At 33.4% G+C, this 16,348-nt stretch overlaps 1 protein-coding gene across 3 annotated transcripts; it reads right to left on the bottom strand.

Moving 5' to 3' along the window:
• Window positions 1-1,084: 1,084 nt before the first annotated feature.
• Window positions 1,085-15,938, bottom strand: LOC108368175 (protein still life, isoforms C/SIF type 2-like). 3 transcript variants are annotated; one of them, XM_017622963.1, is made up of 2 exons: window positions 15,640-15,938; window positions 1,085-2,090 (listed from the first exon to the last, which is right to left on the bottom strand). In XM_017622963.1, exons 1-2 carry the CDS (start codon window positions 15,839-15,841, stop codon window positions 1,747-1,749), a joined length of 546 nt encoding a protein of 181 aa, XP_017478452.1. In that variant the 5' UTR covers window positions 15,842-15,938; the 3' UTR covers window positions 1,085-1,746. The 3 variants fall into 3 exon arrangements, 1 of the variants encoding a protein (XP_017478452.1); XR_001848337.1 differs by lacking the exon at window positions 15,640-15,938 and adding an exon at window positions 9,329-9,622 and having other exon boundaries at window positions 2,004-2,090; XR_001848338.1 differs by lacking the exon at window positions 15,640-15,938 and adding an exon at window positions 9,115-9,241 and having other exon boundaries at window positions 2,038-2,090.
• Between the last annotated feature and the right edge of the window lie 410 nt (window positions 15,939-16,348).

Below are 16,348 nucleotides of genomic sequence, written 5' to 3'. Positions count from 1 at the left end.
GTAGAAATATTATCGGGTACAAATTTTATATAAATTTAACAAATATTGAGCATTTTAAGGCAAAAAATGGTTGAAAAAATTTGCAAATTTTTTTCATTACCAAAATGCTCGAAAACCGCTTGAATGATTTTGTTTTTGTTTTCTTTAATCAAAAATTCAAGAGTTTTCCTTTCGTTTGGTATATGGGAAGTATTGGTTGATATCTTCTATATATGTTTATTTTATTCAAATATATGGGCATAAATTGATTTCCATACAAAATCACCTCGTCATCATTTTGCAAACACGTGCATATGTTGGAAGTGTGGGAAGGAGACAAAAAGTATCTACGCGTATGTAATGCGGCTTTTGATCGCAGCGTATGTACATATGTAAATGCATATATACGTACATATGAAAGTTTCAGTTAATGTGGATCTGTTTGGTTTTGTTATCGATATTTTTATCGATTTTGTTGCCGATATTTTAATCGATTTTGCCATCGATATTTTTATCGGTTTTGTTACCGATATTTTCACCGATTTTGTTATCGAAATTTGTATCGATGTTGTTATTGATTTTCGATAAATTTTGATTTTGATTTTTATTTTTTTTTTTCTTTTATTTTTTTTTTAGATGAACGGCAAAAAAATTAAATGCAAAATAACGGTTATTTTTTATTAAAACAAAATTCCAAAATAACGATTAAACTAGAAATCGGTTAGCGTGCTCCAAAGTTAAGCGGTAACATAAATAACAAAAAATATTCCGACGAATTGATAACCTTCTTCTTTTTTTTAAGTCTGTTAAAAATAAATAATAACGATTTTGCAATGATCTAAATATAAAAATCTTGATATTTAATGTTAATTATCGGTCCCTTATTTTAAATTGGGAAAATTGGGAAAATATTCTTCTATTTTATGATAGATACGGGGTTTCCAACTTAAAAAATTTAATATATAACTTTTTTTTATACAGCTGCTACATACATACAATACTTGCAAAGCTCTCGTGCGCACCATTTTTTTTTTACTTATTTCTTGACTTTAAATTTGCAATCGGTTTTTTTAGATGCCATTTTCTTTTGTTTGCATTCTCTTTATCACTACAGCATATATGCTTTTTTGGCGCCACGCTCTAATGCTACATACACAACATATGAAGTATATCTATTACAATTAATTTTCGGAATTTCTCTGTAAGCTAAACAGACTTTTTTATTATTTATTCATAATTTTTTTTTGTATTTTTAAATTTTTTTTGTTTTTATATTAATAACAGACAAAAAATTTGCATTGCATTAATTTTACAAGCACACATAAAAAGTGCAATGGAATATAGTATTTATCAAACAAAAAAAACTGCATATTACTAAATTATTATCGCAAGAGTAAAGAACAAAAAAAATCATAAAATAAAAAAAATGCTAAATATAATTATTAAAGAAAAATGCACGCCTAGACGACTTATAAACTAGCTTACTATATAACTTGTGTGTTGCTCCAATATGAACAATTTTCAAAATGTGCAACACTGCTCCTGCCCTGCATACGTGCGACTGCTGCCGGCCACAGGAAGCAAAGCTCTCTCTCTCTCTTCGGCTGCAAAAAAAATCCACTGAATACTGCTGCCTTGCAGTTGCACGCTACTTTTCAAATAATCAGCTTCCTCAAACCCCTTTTTTACGCTCGATTGCCTACTTTTCTGCTTTGCGGCTGCGCTGTTTACCACTGCTCGTCCTGCTTCGCCCGGTTTCGTTCCAATTCAATATAGCAAATCTGTCTTCTGCGTGCCTTCACTGTACGCTATGGTGAGATCATCATTCGCCGGCTTGATGTATTGCAAACTTTCGGCTGTCTCCTCGCCCTCGTCTGCGCCACCTTCACTGTTACCACCGCCATTGTTGCTACCATTGCTGTTGACACCACCACCACCACCACCACCATTACTTTGACCATTTTGTGTGGCGGTGGTACCATTGGTTGTGGGCGTTGATGTTTTATTGTAGGCGTGATGTCCATTACCGTTAGGTGCACGCGTTACGCCCAATTGAAAGAGGTTATCGATGGGTGCTTTCACAGGCGTATAGAAACCAAGCGGCGCTGAACCTGCAGAAGATAATCGAAGGGAAAGAAAAACAGAGAAAAGGTAGAATTTTTGTGATTACTAAAAAAGTGTAGGCAGATTATTAACTTAAATATAGTTTAATTAGGCGATACTGATGATTATCTTAAATTATTATATACATACATATATATATCATAATTGATAATATTGGCTAAATAAATGCTTGGTGATGCTTACAAGTAGAGGATTTTTAGCACGAAGTGTTTACATTGCCTACAAAAGTAGCTAAATTGAATAACGTGCGAGTTAAAGCGAGTAAAAGTGTGCTTAAAGGCCAAACGTGCAAGAGTTTGTGTGGGATTTTGGGAGTTGTGTTGGTTTAGTAGTTTGGGAACTTAACCCACCCACACCCAAATGTAAGTATCCATACCTGATAGTGAAACCCTAGGAGAATTTTCCTCCACCAGCTAACATTATACTTTTTTGTCACAAATTCAAATATAGTGCATGTACGTATGTATGCATTTTATGCTCAAAGGGACTACAACCCAGGGACCCTGAACATAAGATATGATCGGAATTAAATGTCGTTCTCGTACTTTTGTTCTTAAGATCGCTTAAAAACCAAACTAAAGTGGGAAAAAACTGTCGAGAACGTTCTCAACAAGAATAATAAGCACCCTGTGAAGCGTTCCCAAAGGAAAAAAATTCGAAAAATACTTTCGGGAACATTTCTAAGAGAACAAAATGGGAAGAAAAATCTCCAGAACAAAACGGGAACAAAAGTCTAAGGATTTTTCCCTTTCTAAAAGATAACGAAACGAAAACAAATCTTCTATTTACTATTCGGGAAGAATGGAAGCAAGAACATAATTTGTTTCATAGCGTTGCATTCATTTGAAATGTTTGCCTATTAAAATTAATCAAAAAAGAACTGAAAGATGACTATGCAAATTAAGTCAACAAAAGACTTAAGGCACGAACATTTCTTGCACGGAAAATGAAAAGTTGTTCGATAAATGAACAGTTCACCCTATCCAGCTTTCCTCTGGCTTAGAATTAACAATCATGGAAACGATTTTTTAGCCCAACAGGCAGACGTCTCTCTCATTTTTAATGTTACGTTCTCAAAAGTTTTGTTCTCTAGCAAAACGTTCCCAAGACTTTTGATCCTTTTGAACCTCCTTGAAAACGTTATCGATACTTTCGTTCTGATTGGAAACGTTACCGAAAGTCTCGTCCTCATTTTGCTCCTATTCAACATGCTCTCAATACTTTTGTTTCCTTTTGGGCTCTTTTGTGGTAACGTTCTTGACATTAAATTTTGTTCTCGTGCAGAAGTAAACCAAAACCGGAACTCGTTCTCGATTCCTAAATGCTGTTATGGAGAGCGCTCGGTGGCTCATAACTTTCACCTCTCCGGCATATCACTACTACAAGCTGATATGTATTAAATCTTCAAAATCCAACGAAACAACAGCCAAGGTCGTCATAAAATGCAGAAGGATTCTCAACTTCTATCATCAATTTTGCTCAAGATGGAAACGTAGATTGAAAGATCAACTTATCGAGTAGGTAAATACCAGGTGCCGGCGTAATCACCGGGCACTGCCTTATGGACACGCATGGAAAGAACCACCGATTTTTTCGTAAAGCTGCCGAAACGAGAAAGAGCATGAGAGCATCAACACTATCTCTGCGCCTATCCCGCTATAGCCAAGACGCGGAACCACTTCACTAACCTAGGTATAAAAGGTATAACAACAACATTCTTTCAATCGTAATTTTGCACGACTTAAAATAGCAGATTGGATATAAAATCAGGGTCTGCACTGACAGTCAGAAAGCCAAACGCAACTTTTCAAAAATAATGTAGAAATGCAACTTGAGCCTGCACTCGGTTGCAAAGTGGAATCAGCTTGTACTTGTGTGGGTGCAACGACATGGCTGATGAATAAGCGAACTGCGGTCTTTGGAGCGTCCAATTGGACCGGATACAATTTTAAGGCCAAGCATAGCGGGAACTGTCATTTACATCAAGGATTTAGTAAATAAAGCTCATGAGAGTCGATGATGCAGTAGTAACACCTGCAAAACAACGAAGTGTTTCCTGAAAAGGCGCGATCTACGAGCCCTGATAGGACTGATTACGGCACATAATCCGTGGGAGCGACATATGGTCACTATAGACATTATCGATAAACCACTGTGGTGGAAAGATGAGGATAGCACAGAACATTTTCCCTGTTGGCGTCGGGCCTTCGCCAGACTGAGGTGGTACATTTTGGGCTGAATGGGTTAAGAAAGGATGAGCTGCACAGCCATCTCTCTTTCCTCGACAAACTGCTTGGATTCATAAACTATTCTGGTAAGTATACTGAAGAGTAAAGAACTCCCAACCCGCCTGCTTAGACAAGTTGTTTTTGTGTCTTCCGGCCAACCTATTCCATTCCATATAAGTTCATTAAAAATAGCAATTAGAAGGTTAAAATGTTTTACAAAAATTTTAAGAAGAAAGTTTAATTCAGTTTTTTAGGAAGTATTAAAAAATGTCAGCTAGAGGGTTAAAATGTTCTAAAAAGTTTTAAGCAAAGAATTTACTGGGTTGAGGCCCAGAAAAGCCGCCGTAAGTCAATCATATCATACACTTTTTTTCCTCGTCCGAGAAGGGAGTTCGAAAAATGCCCAGAATGGAGGTTTTGCCGGACAGTCATTAAGGCTTGAGAAATCGCTGCCCATAGTTTTAAAAGTGGTCTAAGTTATTATATACCACTTGTGCTTAAATGCCTGGTCATGGCTAATAACAAAACTCTCTATCCTAGGCTTATGAAGCTGAGCGTAATGTCTGGTAGGAGACGGTTGAAACCCATTCCTAAATATCTGCACAGCTTTGTAAAACAGTTGGCATATCTACAGTCCGCACGAGGCTCTAGCCGGCGTCAGAAGCACTTTTGAGATTTATTACGCGATTGGTAAACATGGCGGGCGATGTTTAGACAGTAAGATTGTTATCAAGGCCATCAGGGCGGCAATGAGTAATTCCGTATGACTTTGGGAATTTCCAAAATGCCTGCAATCTCTTACCCAACATACATACAGCAGTCTTCACAGGATCCGAGAGCATAANAATGAGTAATTCCGTATGACTTTGGGAATTTCCAAAATGCCTGCAATCTCTCTTACCCAACATACATACAGCAGTCTTCACAGGATCCGAGAGCATAAAGGTGTGTAGCGAAATGGGGAAGCGGGCAATTTCTCGAGAAAATGGCACTTGGGAACCTGAGTTCAGGCCTTTACTGAGACTTCCACTATCAAAGGTAGGCATAATATCGGATTCGCTGCTGGACTAGGCTCGGCACATGCAGAATATCGCGAACGCTCTGTTCATCGCTAGATGAGCGAAAAATAAAGAGTCCCACGGGAATACTGGCCTATTGTCCCTATGGCACTATGAATAAAACCTTTAAGATTTTTGTGGACTGTAATGGGGTCCACTTAGCTGAACAACTTAGACAACTTGACATTATAGGGGGGGCGCTGTCTGGATTTGTCAAAAGATCGAGATGATTGAAGAACATGCAGGAATAAGTTGTTAGAAAATATTTCTCTTCTAAAAATGCGAAAACACAAAGTGAACTCTTGACAAAAGCAAACCGTGTAACCTAACCTAAGCATAAATGAGAACTTAAACGTATGTCATGTTTCACGTCTGGTACTCTCATAAATTTTTGAATTTGTCTAAAGAAAATTGGTATGAATTAATGAACCAGATTGCTACTGGAGCAAAACATTAATTTTTCACTATGAAGCTGAGCAAAAGCAGTCGCCCCTTTCTCTAATATAAAATAGTTTGCCAATTGTGATCTTCAATCTAATGTTGAATGCCGCTTTTAACATTAGAAGCCGAGAAGTTATAAATCACAGCCAGCAAAGCATTTTGGCATACCGTTTAAACAAATCGAACTTGCATGCCTGCATTTTTATGCATTATTCAATACTGCTAATTAAATATCTTGTATACAGATTTTGTGATTAGTTACTTATTTTATTTCAATCTATTTTTATATGCATATTTTTACAAACCACTACATGTAACTTCTTTGCAAATCGGTATTATTTGTTTTAAACTACTAATTAATTGCATGTATACAAAAGTATGCTTAGCTGGAATCGCCTGAAAGCAGTCCATTTATCAAGTTACCACAACAACTTAGTTTAAGATAAAAATTGGAGCAAAGCACAGAGCACACAAAAAATACACAAACAAATATTAAATACAAATAAGTATGCATAGCAAACTGCACGAACTAACTAACAAGTTAACAAATGTAAAAGAATTTAAAAATGAAAAATAATGAGTCACTGAATGTGCACTGATTTGAAATTTTGAAGTTCAAAGTCTCAATGGTAAGTTTGTCATGTTGGTGATTATTGTTTCGTTTATCGCTTTACATAAGTACAATTGGCGATTTTTCATCTTCTTTCTTATAAAAAATCTAAAATCTCCAAAACCTTCTGGAAAATTAGACTCGATTAACAGATTCATTAATTAATCGATAAGTTGAGAGGTTCAATAATCCATACAACACTAAAGCTTTCTTCACATTCTTAGACGGGTAAATTTTTGATTACGCATCCGTTGTATAAAAGAAATACGTTGGCGAGTATGTAAATAGGGAAGAGACATTTTTGCAAGTGTTCGCCACTTTTCTTTGTTTAAAAAATGTTTATTATTTTGTTTTAATGAAAATACAGCTTCCATTAAAAAAAAACATGTAAATCAAAATATCAAATAGCATGGATGACGACGCTCCGGTGAAAAGATCCTTCGACTCGGCACCCATGGATAGACAACGACAGCAAGGGCGCCCACAAACAAAATGGAAGGACAGAAGGACCTGCTCGCACTTGGGATAAACAAACGGCACAAATTCACAAAGGAGAGAGGCAAGTGGCGAAGCTGTTTGGCCGCGGCCCAAACCGACAAACGGTTGTAGTGCCAAATAAGCAGAAGAAGAAGGTTTCCTTAATAATTTAAATTAGTACTGGTGAGTCTCAAAAAGTAACGTTCGNGAACAAAATGGAAGTACAGAAGGACCTGCCCGCACTTGGGATGAACAAATGGCACAAATTCACAAAGGAGAGAGGCAAGTGGCGAAGCTGTTTGGCCGCGGTCCAAACCGACAAACGGTTGTAGTGCCAAATAAGCAGAAGAAGAAGGCTTCCTTAATAATTTAAATTAGTACTGGTGAGTCTCAAAAAGTAACGTTCGATTGCATGGCTTTGGTCTCTGTACAGTTAACGATTACACTACCCAACAAAGTTGTAGTCGATTCTGATAGGATTTTTCCCGTAGAATCCGAATCCGGTATTAAAGGGCAGTGCGTAGGCTTTCATATCCTGCCACACAGACAGATATATTGCATCAATTTACTGTTTTACAGAAGCTCTAAAATGTCTAAAAATGTGTTTTCCGGCACTTTTAAATCTAAGTTGCTCGAAAAGTAGAGCCAATCTTATATCTTTGGGGTCAGATTCGGATTCTATAATAATCGGCTGAAATATTCTAGTCAACATAACATTAAATTTTGTTGACCTGTGTTATCAATACACCTCGGCTGGTAGGAAACTCTCGCAAAAGGTGTTTCCGGCAACATATCCCACAGATTAAACGATTATAATATGTTNATTGTAGTCGATTCTGAAAGGATTTTTCCCGTAGAATCCGAATCCGACCGTAAAGATATTGGATTTTTTGAAGCTCTTAAATGTCTAAAAATGTGTTTTCCGGCACTTTTAAATCTAAGTTGCTCGAAAAGTAGAGTCAATCTTATATCTTTGGGGTCAGATTCGGATTCTATAATAATCGGCTGAAATATTCTAGTCAAAATAACATTAAATTTTGTTGACCTGTGTTATCAATACACCTCGGCTGGTAGGAAAGTCTCGCGAAAGGTGTTTCCGGCAACATATCCCACAGATTAAACGATTATAATATGTTGTTTACACCGAGGAGATAAAACGTAAATCACTTAAATTTAAGGGATACACGCTGCAAAGTATTTAAAAACAACTAAGAAAGTCTAAGTTCGGGCGGAGCCGAACATTAAATANACTGCAAAGTATTTAAAAAAATATATATAGTTAAGGAGTATTTCCGATACAGTCGAGGTTTCGAGTCTTTCCATTTTTAGCGAATATTCCTAACATAAACCAACTACTCATGAAATTATGTAATTATTTTATTACTGTATTTTAAAACATAATCAGTATTGACTGATAGTTTACTGTATGGCAAAAAATAATGAGAACTGGGTAAAATTTTCCATAAACAGTTTGATCTTGATTATTTAGCAGCTAAACGAAAAACAGTTTTTGAACAATGCAAACAAAGGTTGAAAGAAAATAATGACGTGCTTCCTTAACAACTTTTCAATGTCACATACTATGTTGATAAGTCTCAATGATTGCATACAGGCTTTTTAAGTGAAATGTTAATTCATCAAAAAATATGGCAAATCTAGTATATATACATATATATTTGGCGGTGAAAGAGTGTGATTACAAGATACTTAAATACAAGATAAATAAGTGAATCATAATAATGAACAAGCTTAGTTGAAGAGGATAGTGTGTTAATAATGAGAGCATGCCTAAGTTCAAATAATTGCTGAAAACGAAAAGTAATTTTTAATATNGAGGAAATAATGACGTGCTTCCTTAACAACTTTTCAATGTCAGATACTATGTTGATAAGTCTGACTGATTGCCTACAGGCTTTTTAAGTGAAATGTTAATTCATCAAAAAATATGGCAAGTCTAGTAGATATGTACATACATACATATATATTTGGCAGTGAAAGAGTGTGTTACAAGATACTTAAATACAAGATAAATAAGTAAATCATAATAATGAACAAGCTTAGTTGAAGAGGATAGTGTGTTAATAATGAGTGCATGCCTAAGTTCAAATAATTGCTGAAAACGAAAAGTAATTTTTAATATTAATAGACAGTAATTTTTCACTTAAACATAAATAAATGTTAAATAGCGGTTAGTTACCTCAACTCAAATGTAAATTTTCAAAACTGGTCGAACGCACGTAAGTACACACAATTCGTAAATTTAATTATGTTTTTTTTTTAATGCAAGTTTTCACGAGAGTTTATTTGTATTGTATGTATGTCTGTACAACATAAGTAGAGCGCAATTCTTCANTTAATAGACAGTAATTTTTCACTTAAACATAAATAAATGTTAAATAGCGGTTAGTTACCTCAACTCAAATGTAAATTTTCAAAACTGGTCGAACGCACGTAAGTACACACAATTCGTAAATTTAATTATGTTTTTTTTTTAATGCAAGTTTTCACGAGAGTTTATTTGTATTGTATGTATGTCTGTACAACATAAGTAGAGCGCAATTCTTCACTGCATATTTCACACATTTTTAGCGTTTAAAATTTCGAGTTTCATCAAATAAAAAAAAATAATAATAAAAAATGCGGAATAGCAGCATTACGAATTCATTTTCACGCATTTCGATTACCCGTTACCTACTCTTACGCGCACAACGCANTAAAAAAATATAAATAAAAATAAAAAATGCGGAATAGCAGCATTACGAATTAATTTTCACGCATTTCGATTACCCGTTACCTACTCTTACGCGCACAACGCAAATACGTAAACGTTACCACGCTACAGTTTACGTGTGTGTTTGGTAAACAGCTGATTATTACCGTTGCTTTTGTACATACATTGCGAATTGTGTGTGTTTTTGTGCGTTTATTCACAGCAAAGAAGTTTCGTTGATTTCCGATGGTTTTGGTAAAAAGCATTAGCATAATTTAATTTTTAGCTGTCAAGCGGCGCATGGTTGCAATGTTATACACGTTATCTTACTTATGTATGTAGTCTGCATATTTAATTTTGGTATTTTTTTATTTAGCATTTTTAGTATTGTAAAGTATATAAAAACATTTTTGGCAGTACGATTATTATATTTTCAGGTGGTTGTTAGAAGTTTTTCAGCAATTTTACTGTAGAGTTCTTAACAAAGGTAGTAAGTAGTAATTAGTAGTGGATAGTAGTAGTAAAAGTAGCAGAGTAGCGGTGTTGTTGGTGGTAATGGTGTTGCTACTCGTAACAGGCAGGCGGCTTGCGAGCAGGCAGATAATTTCTTTAATAGCTTTGGTAATGTTAGCTTTATTNGTGTTTGGTAAACAGCTGATTATTACCGTTGCTTTTGTACATACATTGCGAATTGTGTGTGTTTTTGTGCGTTGCATATTGCATTTATTCACAGCAAAGAAGTTTCGTTGATTTCCGATGGTTTTGGTAAAAAGCATTAGCATAATTTAATTTTTAGCTGTCAAGCGGCGCATGGTTGCAATGTTATACACGTTATCTTACTTATGTATGTAGTCTGCATATTTAATTTTGGTATTTTTTTATTTAGCATTTTTAGTATTGTAAAGTATATAAAAACATTTTTGGCAGTACGATTATTATATTTTCAGGTGGTTGTTAGAAGTTTTTCAGCAATTTTACTGTAGAGTTCTTAACAAAGGTAGTAAGTAGTAATTAGTAGTGGATAGTAGTAGTAAAAGTAGCAGAGTAGCGGTGTTGTTGGTGGTAATGGTGTTGCTACTCGTAACAGGCAGGCGGCTTGCGAGCAGGCAGATAATTTCTTTAATAGCTTTGGTAATGTTAGCTTTATTATTTTTTTTATAAAAAATCTTGGCATTCGCGGAGTTTCGTAAAATTAATGTATTATTGTTTTTTGAAATAAATACATTTTTCATTTTACGTTGCTTTGAATTTTTATTTGGTTTATTTAACGCGCTTTTTCCCGTTAGCTGCGCCTACACAAACACATTGTAAATATTAGATATTTTATTTTTTGTTTTATTTATTGTTAAATTATTTAATTTACATCTGCAAAAGATTCGGAAAGAGTGAGAAAAATGTTTGATTAGGCTTTGAATTAGAGCAATAAGGGAGACGCTATGAAAAATGGTATGCTATATATAGGCTAGAAATCACAATTTCAGGTAATTTTAATAAAACTGAGGCAAGAATTTTTTTAATTTTCATTTTCATTTTTTTTTTAACATAGAAGTTTGATTGAATTTAAAAACAAATTTAGTTTAAATTATATAAATAGGCAGCTTACAAAAAAAATTGCAGAGATTCTGAAAATGTATTTGTAAATTATAAAAAAATCATAAAAGGAAAGCAAAATCTGGAAAATTTTTCATTAAGAAAAAACATTTATTTTTACATTACAAAAAATAAAAACAAAATAATAAAAAAATTAAATTGGGAAAATTTTCAAAATTTATTTTATTATATACATATTTATTATATAAATACCAAAAATAAGAAAAAATCAGAAAAATTTTAAACCAGAAACCTGCCTTTAGACTATCAATAAATAAAATTTAAAAAAATTAGTAACGAAAAATTTCAAAATTTATTTTTGTATTATACAAAATTACAAAACGATTTGCAAGGTTTAAAAAATTTTATATTCTATTGCCTTTATTTATAAAAAAGTAGGTTTAAAGAGCTTTATAAATTGACGTTTTCATAAAATTTTCAATTAATAAACCTTTTATAAAGCTACTTTGTTTTTTATGAATAAGGCCAAGTATTTTTTAAATTATGAAGAGATAAGCCAAAAGTTAAAAAAAGTTATTAGAAAAATAGCTAATTATATAAAGATAAGCAAAGTTTTAGGAACATTTCCACGTTTATTTTTAAATTATAAAAAAATTACATTTAAGCTAAAAAAAAATCAATTAGGAAAATTGTTAAATATTCTCTTTAAATTATAAAAAAATATAGGAAATCTTCCAAAAAAATTATAAGTTACTATAAAACTAGCAAAGATTTAAAAAAATTCAAATTGAGAAAATAGCCAAAAATTTATTTTTAAATTAATAAAAATTGAAATGATTGAATAATTACAGAAAAATTACTAAAATATATTTTTACCTTAAAACATGGGCTGAAACTTTGCCAACATTAGGAAATGGCCAAAATCTTTTTCAGAAAATTATTAAAAAAAAATAAGCAAAGTTAAAAAAAAATAATAATTAGAAAAGTTGCCAAAATTTATTTTTAAATTATAACAAATTTTAAAAATTATAGAAAATTGCCAAAATATATTTTTCAATAATAAAAAATATAATGGATAAGCCAAGTTTAAGCTAGTATAGAAAAATTGTCAAAATTTGGCTTTTAAGTTATAAAGAAATCAGCAAAGTTCACAAAATTTTTTAACTATGTAGAAAAATTGCCAAAATGTAAAAAAAGTTTAAAAAATAAGAAAAGCTTTTATACATATGTATGTATGTTTTGTACATATGTACATATCGATACCTGAGTGGTCTCAGAAAACTTTTCGAGAACGCCCTACTCCAGAATTAAAGATTAAAGAACGCCCTATCTCAGCTGCCGATTCACTAAAATTCTGAAATAGGGCGTTCTTAAAAAGTTTTCTGAGATAGGGCATTTTCGAACTGGCTGCCGAGATAGGTCGATCTTCCACTCAGCCATCGATAGACTAAAATTGTGATTTCTGTCAAAGCAAAGAAAGAAAAACAACTTGGGTTCTTAGCTATAAAAATCAGGGTTGCTTTGACACCAACAAGTTTTTAACGGATTACAAATACTTAAAATCAAAAACAAAAAAGCTAGTGAGTAACTGTGCGTGTATGTGTATCACTTTTTATAGGGATTTTCGTGATTATTTTCGAGTTTTATTTACAGTTGGCAATACGTAAAAATGATGTATTTACGGAAGTATATTTGTGAGTTATATGTAGCGTAGACCGATGTTATACATACAGTTTGTACAGTTCGATAAGCAACACAACAACAAATTGTAGCGAAACTACACTAGACATGTTAAGCTGCTAAAGGAGAGGGGAAGAGCGTCAAACAAGGGACTACCCAGAAGCTTACTTGTTTTTAATCTTTGCAATTTGAGGTTGAAACAAATTTTCAGGAGAGGTACATGTATATAAAAAAAAACAATTTTGCGAGGAATTTTGTTATTTTCTGTCTTGGTAACTTATTTGCTTTTTAGCTTTTGGGAACTATATTTTCATGTAGTAGTTTTGGTTCCGAAAAAAATCTAGCAAAACTGGTATTTTCTTAAAGATTTACACATGTATATATATATGTATAATGTATTTTTGTATTAAATCTTATTTTATAGGTATGTGTAGCATGATTATTATTTTTCCTGATTCAGAGTTATGTGTAATACAGTGTGTATTAATAATGCATAGCCCAACCAGGATTATAGTATATAAGTTAAACTATAATGACGATATGTGCCCACACCACAAGCCATTTCCCTATAATGTTGAAAACGGATACACCTCATGAAGTTTAAACCACATTTAGGGATGAAAATTTTTTTAAATAGAGTAAACACCTAAAATATGCATTTTACCTCGAAAAAATTTGGCAGATATCGGTGTTATTGTGCGTTGAAATAGTTTACCTATAAATTTAAGAAGTACTCATCATGATAAGATACAGGAATTATATACAAAAGTCGATACTTCATACAGAATTATATTACTAACTTAGAAATACCAAATTCGGTGGACGACGCAAGGCCCTAAGGCCGCTTTCTTACTAACCATAGCCCCTATTAAGCTACATACATATTTATTGAAAATTTCCTCAATTTTTTATCTAAATTTCGAGCTTTTTAACCAGAATTTTTATAAAATTTTTGGGCATGCAGTTAGTTAGTAGGCTTATAAATAAGACTTTTTAGTAAAATATGTGCAAGTTTTGAGTGGCTAAAAAATAGCATTGATTTTTAATATAAATATTTTTTTTTTGCTGACGGCTTTTGCGTTGTTTTTAATTTTTTTCATATAAATAGCGAAATTTAGAAAAACTGGCGTTGACTTTATTAATTTTTCCGCAAACGGTCTTGCGCTTATTCTTGCACAAGATATTCATTTTTATATGGAAAAAAGTGCAAAACGCCGTAAAAAAAATTATTAAATATCAATGCGATTTTTTAGCCACTCAAAACTTGCACTTATTTTACAAAAAATTTATAAGCCTACTAACTGCATGACCAAAAATTTTATAAATATTCTGTTTAAAAAGCTCGAAATTTTGATTAAAAATTTTGGAAATTTTCTAAATTCTGTATAAAGTTTGAAAGTGTGATTTATATGGTTTCGGTTAAAGCATTATATTATATTAAAGCGTTATAAGAAAACAACCAAAAAAAATTTACTTGAAAAAATTTGTAAATATTAAAAACAAAACACCATTCCCGCTTTAGACCGCCAGTGTAGAAAAAAAATGTATATCAGAATCCTCATATTAATGTGAAAATTCTCTACAAAATTCCCAGCCCCGGTTCATGCTTCTGTTGCACTCTTCCTAAACTCGGCCTAGATCAATGATTGTGTTAGTTGTTGTCGCTCTTGAAAGGTCTCCATTGGGAACTTATACAATGCTTCGTAACTCTATTTTTTCACAAGCTCGAATTTTCGAGTGAAAAGTTGAGAACAGGGAGCGAATTTTGATAAATTATTAAGTTGTAGAACAAAATTCCATAAGTCACTGATGTGTCTTTAAATCACTGCAAATGCAATTAAATTGAATTAGGTCAGTTGCTGGATACCAGGTCACTGCGGAATCAAGGGATATGAGGTGGTCGAAGAAGTGGTGAGGGAAGACTCATCGTATGTCCCTGTAGGACTAGAACCATTTGGGAACTCAGTTACACTTCTTTTTCGGACTCACAATTATCGCCCGGTTTAACTCAGAACGCAGTCAGTAATATGAATTACTGTGCCGAGCGACTTTTACCATTTCAAGGCCTAACCGGTCGCAACGCTTCTTGATCTGTTCAATATATTAATTAATTACAACTCTAATCAATATTGATATTTGCAGTTTAATGTCTCTTATTTTGAAAACTGTTTTTGTATTTATAACGCCGCACTGCCACTAGGCATTGAAATGACACATGAATCGAGTGAGTGGCAATGATCTTAATTTTCATTAAGTTTGAAATGAAAAAAGCATTTTGTTTCCAAAGGTTAAGTGGAAACAGATTGAATGACTATTATTCTGAAAGTATGATACGAATACTTCCAATATCTAACTTTGTCAATAAATTGTTTGTCATTTAATATCCAAGCATAAGAAAGCATTAGTTTATTTAAAATATTATTTTGGAATTTTTGGCGTATGCCCTTTCACCTCCACTACTATATGAGATCGGGAAATTATAACTTTAGTCATTTTCGATATAATTTTTTTTTTTAATTATGGGCAAGAATTATAATACAAAGGATTTGGTTTCGAACAAACAGGCTCCACTACCGTTTCATATAATGTGTCACCTTTACCACAATTTTTAACATCCGATATCTGTCATATACAAACATACATATGTACATATGAATGAACCAACTTGCACACCTCAAGCCCCACTCCATATGCTAATGAATGTGAAAAGCGCTTATATATAGAATATTTAGCAAAAATTAAAGCAAGAGAAATGAAAAGGAAAATAAAGACTGTACACACTTTTCGCATGTAGACAATTTACAAAATCAGGAGAGCAGATGGTGGCGCATGGCGACCGGCCAAAGGACAAACATTTAGACGCACAGGAACTCAAACATAGTACAGGGTGTTGCCGGGTATGCGCGAACGCAGCAAAGTAGTAGAAGCGACTGGCAGAGAAAGAGGCGAAATAAGCGCCGCCGCCGCCGATGGTTGGGGGCATGCGCCATCTTTGTAGCTGACACTTGGATGCTGGGATGCAGTAATAACAGTAGCAGCATTGCTGTTGCAGGACGATGCAATTTTGTTGGGCACATATGGAGACGGACTTAAACACTTGACAGCGTTGTTATGAAGAATTCTTGGATTTTTGTTTACATCTATACAGGCGCGCATATAATTCGCTGCAGAAAGTGATGAATAAGAATAGAAAGTGGTAGAAGAAGATGAAGTGGGCGAAGAAGTGAGACTTGAGTTAGTAGAATTGTTGCGTGAAGTAGTAGTAGTAGTACGAGTAGTAGTAGTAGTAGTAGTAGTGTTGCTAGTAAACTTCGTGTTAAGTGTAGTTGTGGCACAATAATTGCTTTTAAGTGTTGTTATTGTTGTTGTAGGGTTACTAGTGCTATTGTTGGTGGTTCGGTTGGTGCAAACGGTNTGAAGTGGGCGAAGAAGTGAGACTTGAGTTAGTAGAACTGTTGCGTGAAATAGTAGTAGTAGTACGAGTAGTAGA

Source organism: Rhagoletis zephyria, unplaced genomic scaffold (genome assembly GCF_001687245.7).
Source record: "Rhagoletis zephyria isolate East Lansing unplaced genomic scaffold, Rhagoletis_zephyria_1.1 Rzeph_scaffold_02991, whole genome shotgun sequence".
Taxonomy (NCBI): Eukaryota; Metazoa; Arthropoda; class Insecta; order Diptera; family Tephritidae; genus Rhagoletis; species Rhagoletis zephyria.
This window is presented reverse-complemented; position numbering and strand designations above follow the sequence as displayed.

Excerpts from the sequence above, each read along its gene's own strand:
- LOC108368175 (XM_017622963.1), bottom strand. The coding sequence starts at position 15,841 with ATGCCCCCAACCATCGGCGGCGGCGGCGCTTATTTCGCCTCTTTCTCT. Across the intron at positions 2,091-15,639 it reads AAATTGTCTACATGCGAAAA|GTTCAGCGCCGCTTGGTTTC; the intron begins GTGTGTACAGTC and ends TATCTTCTGCAG.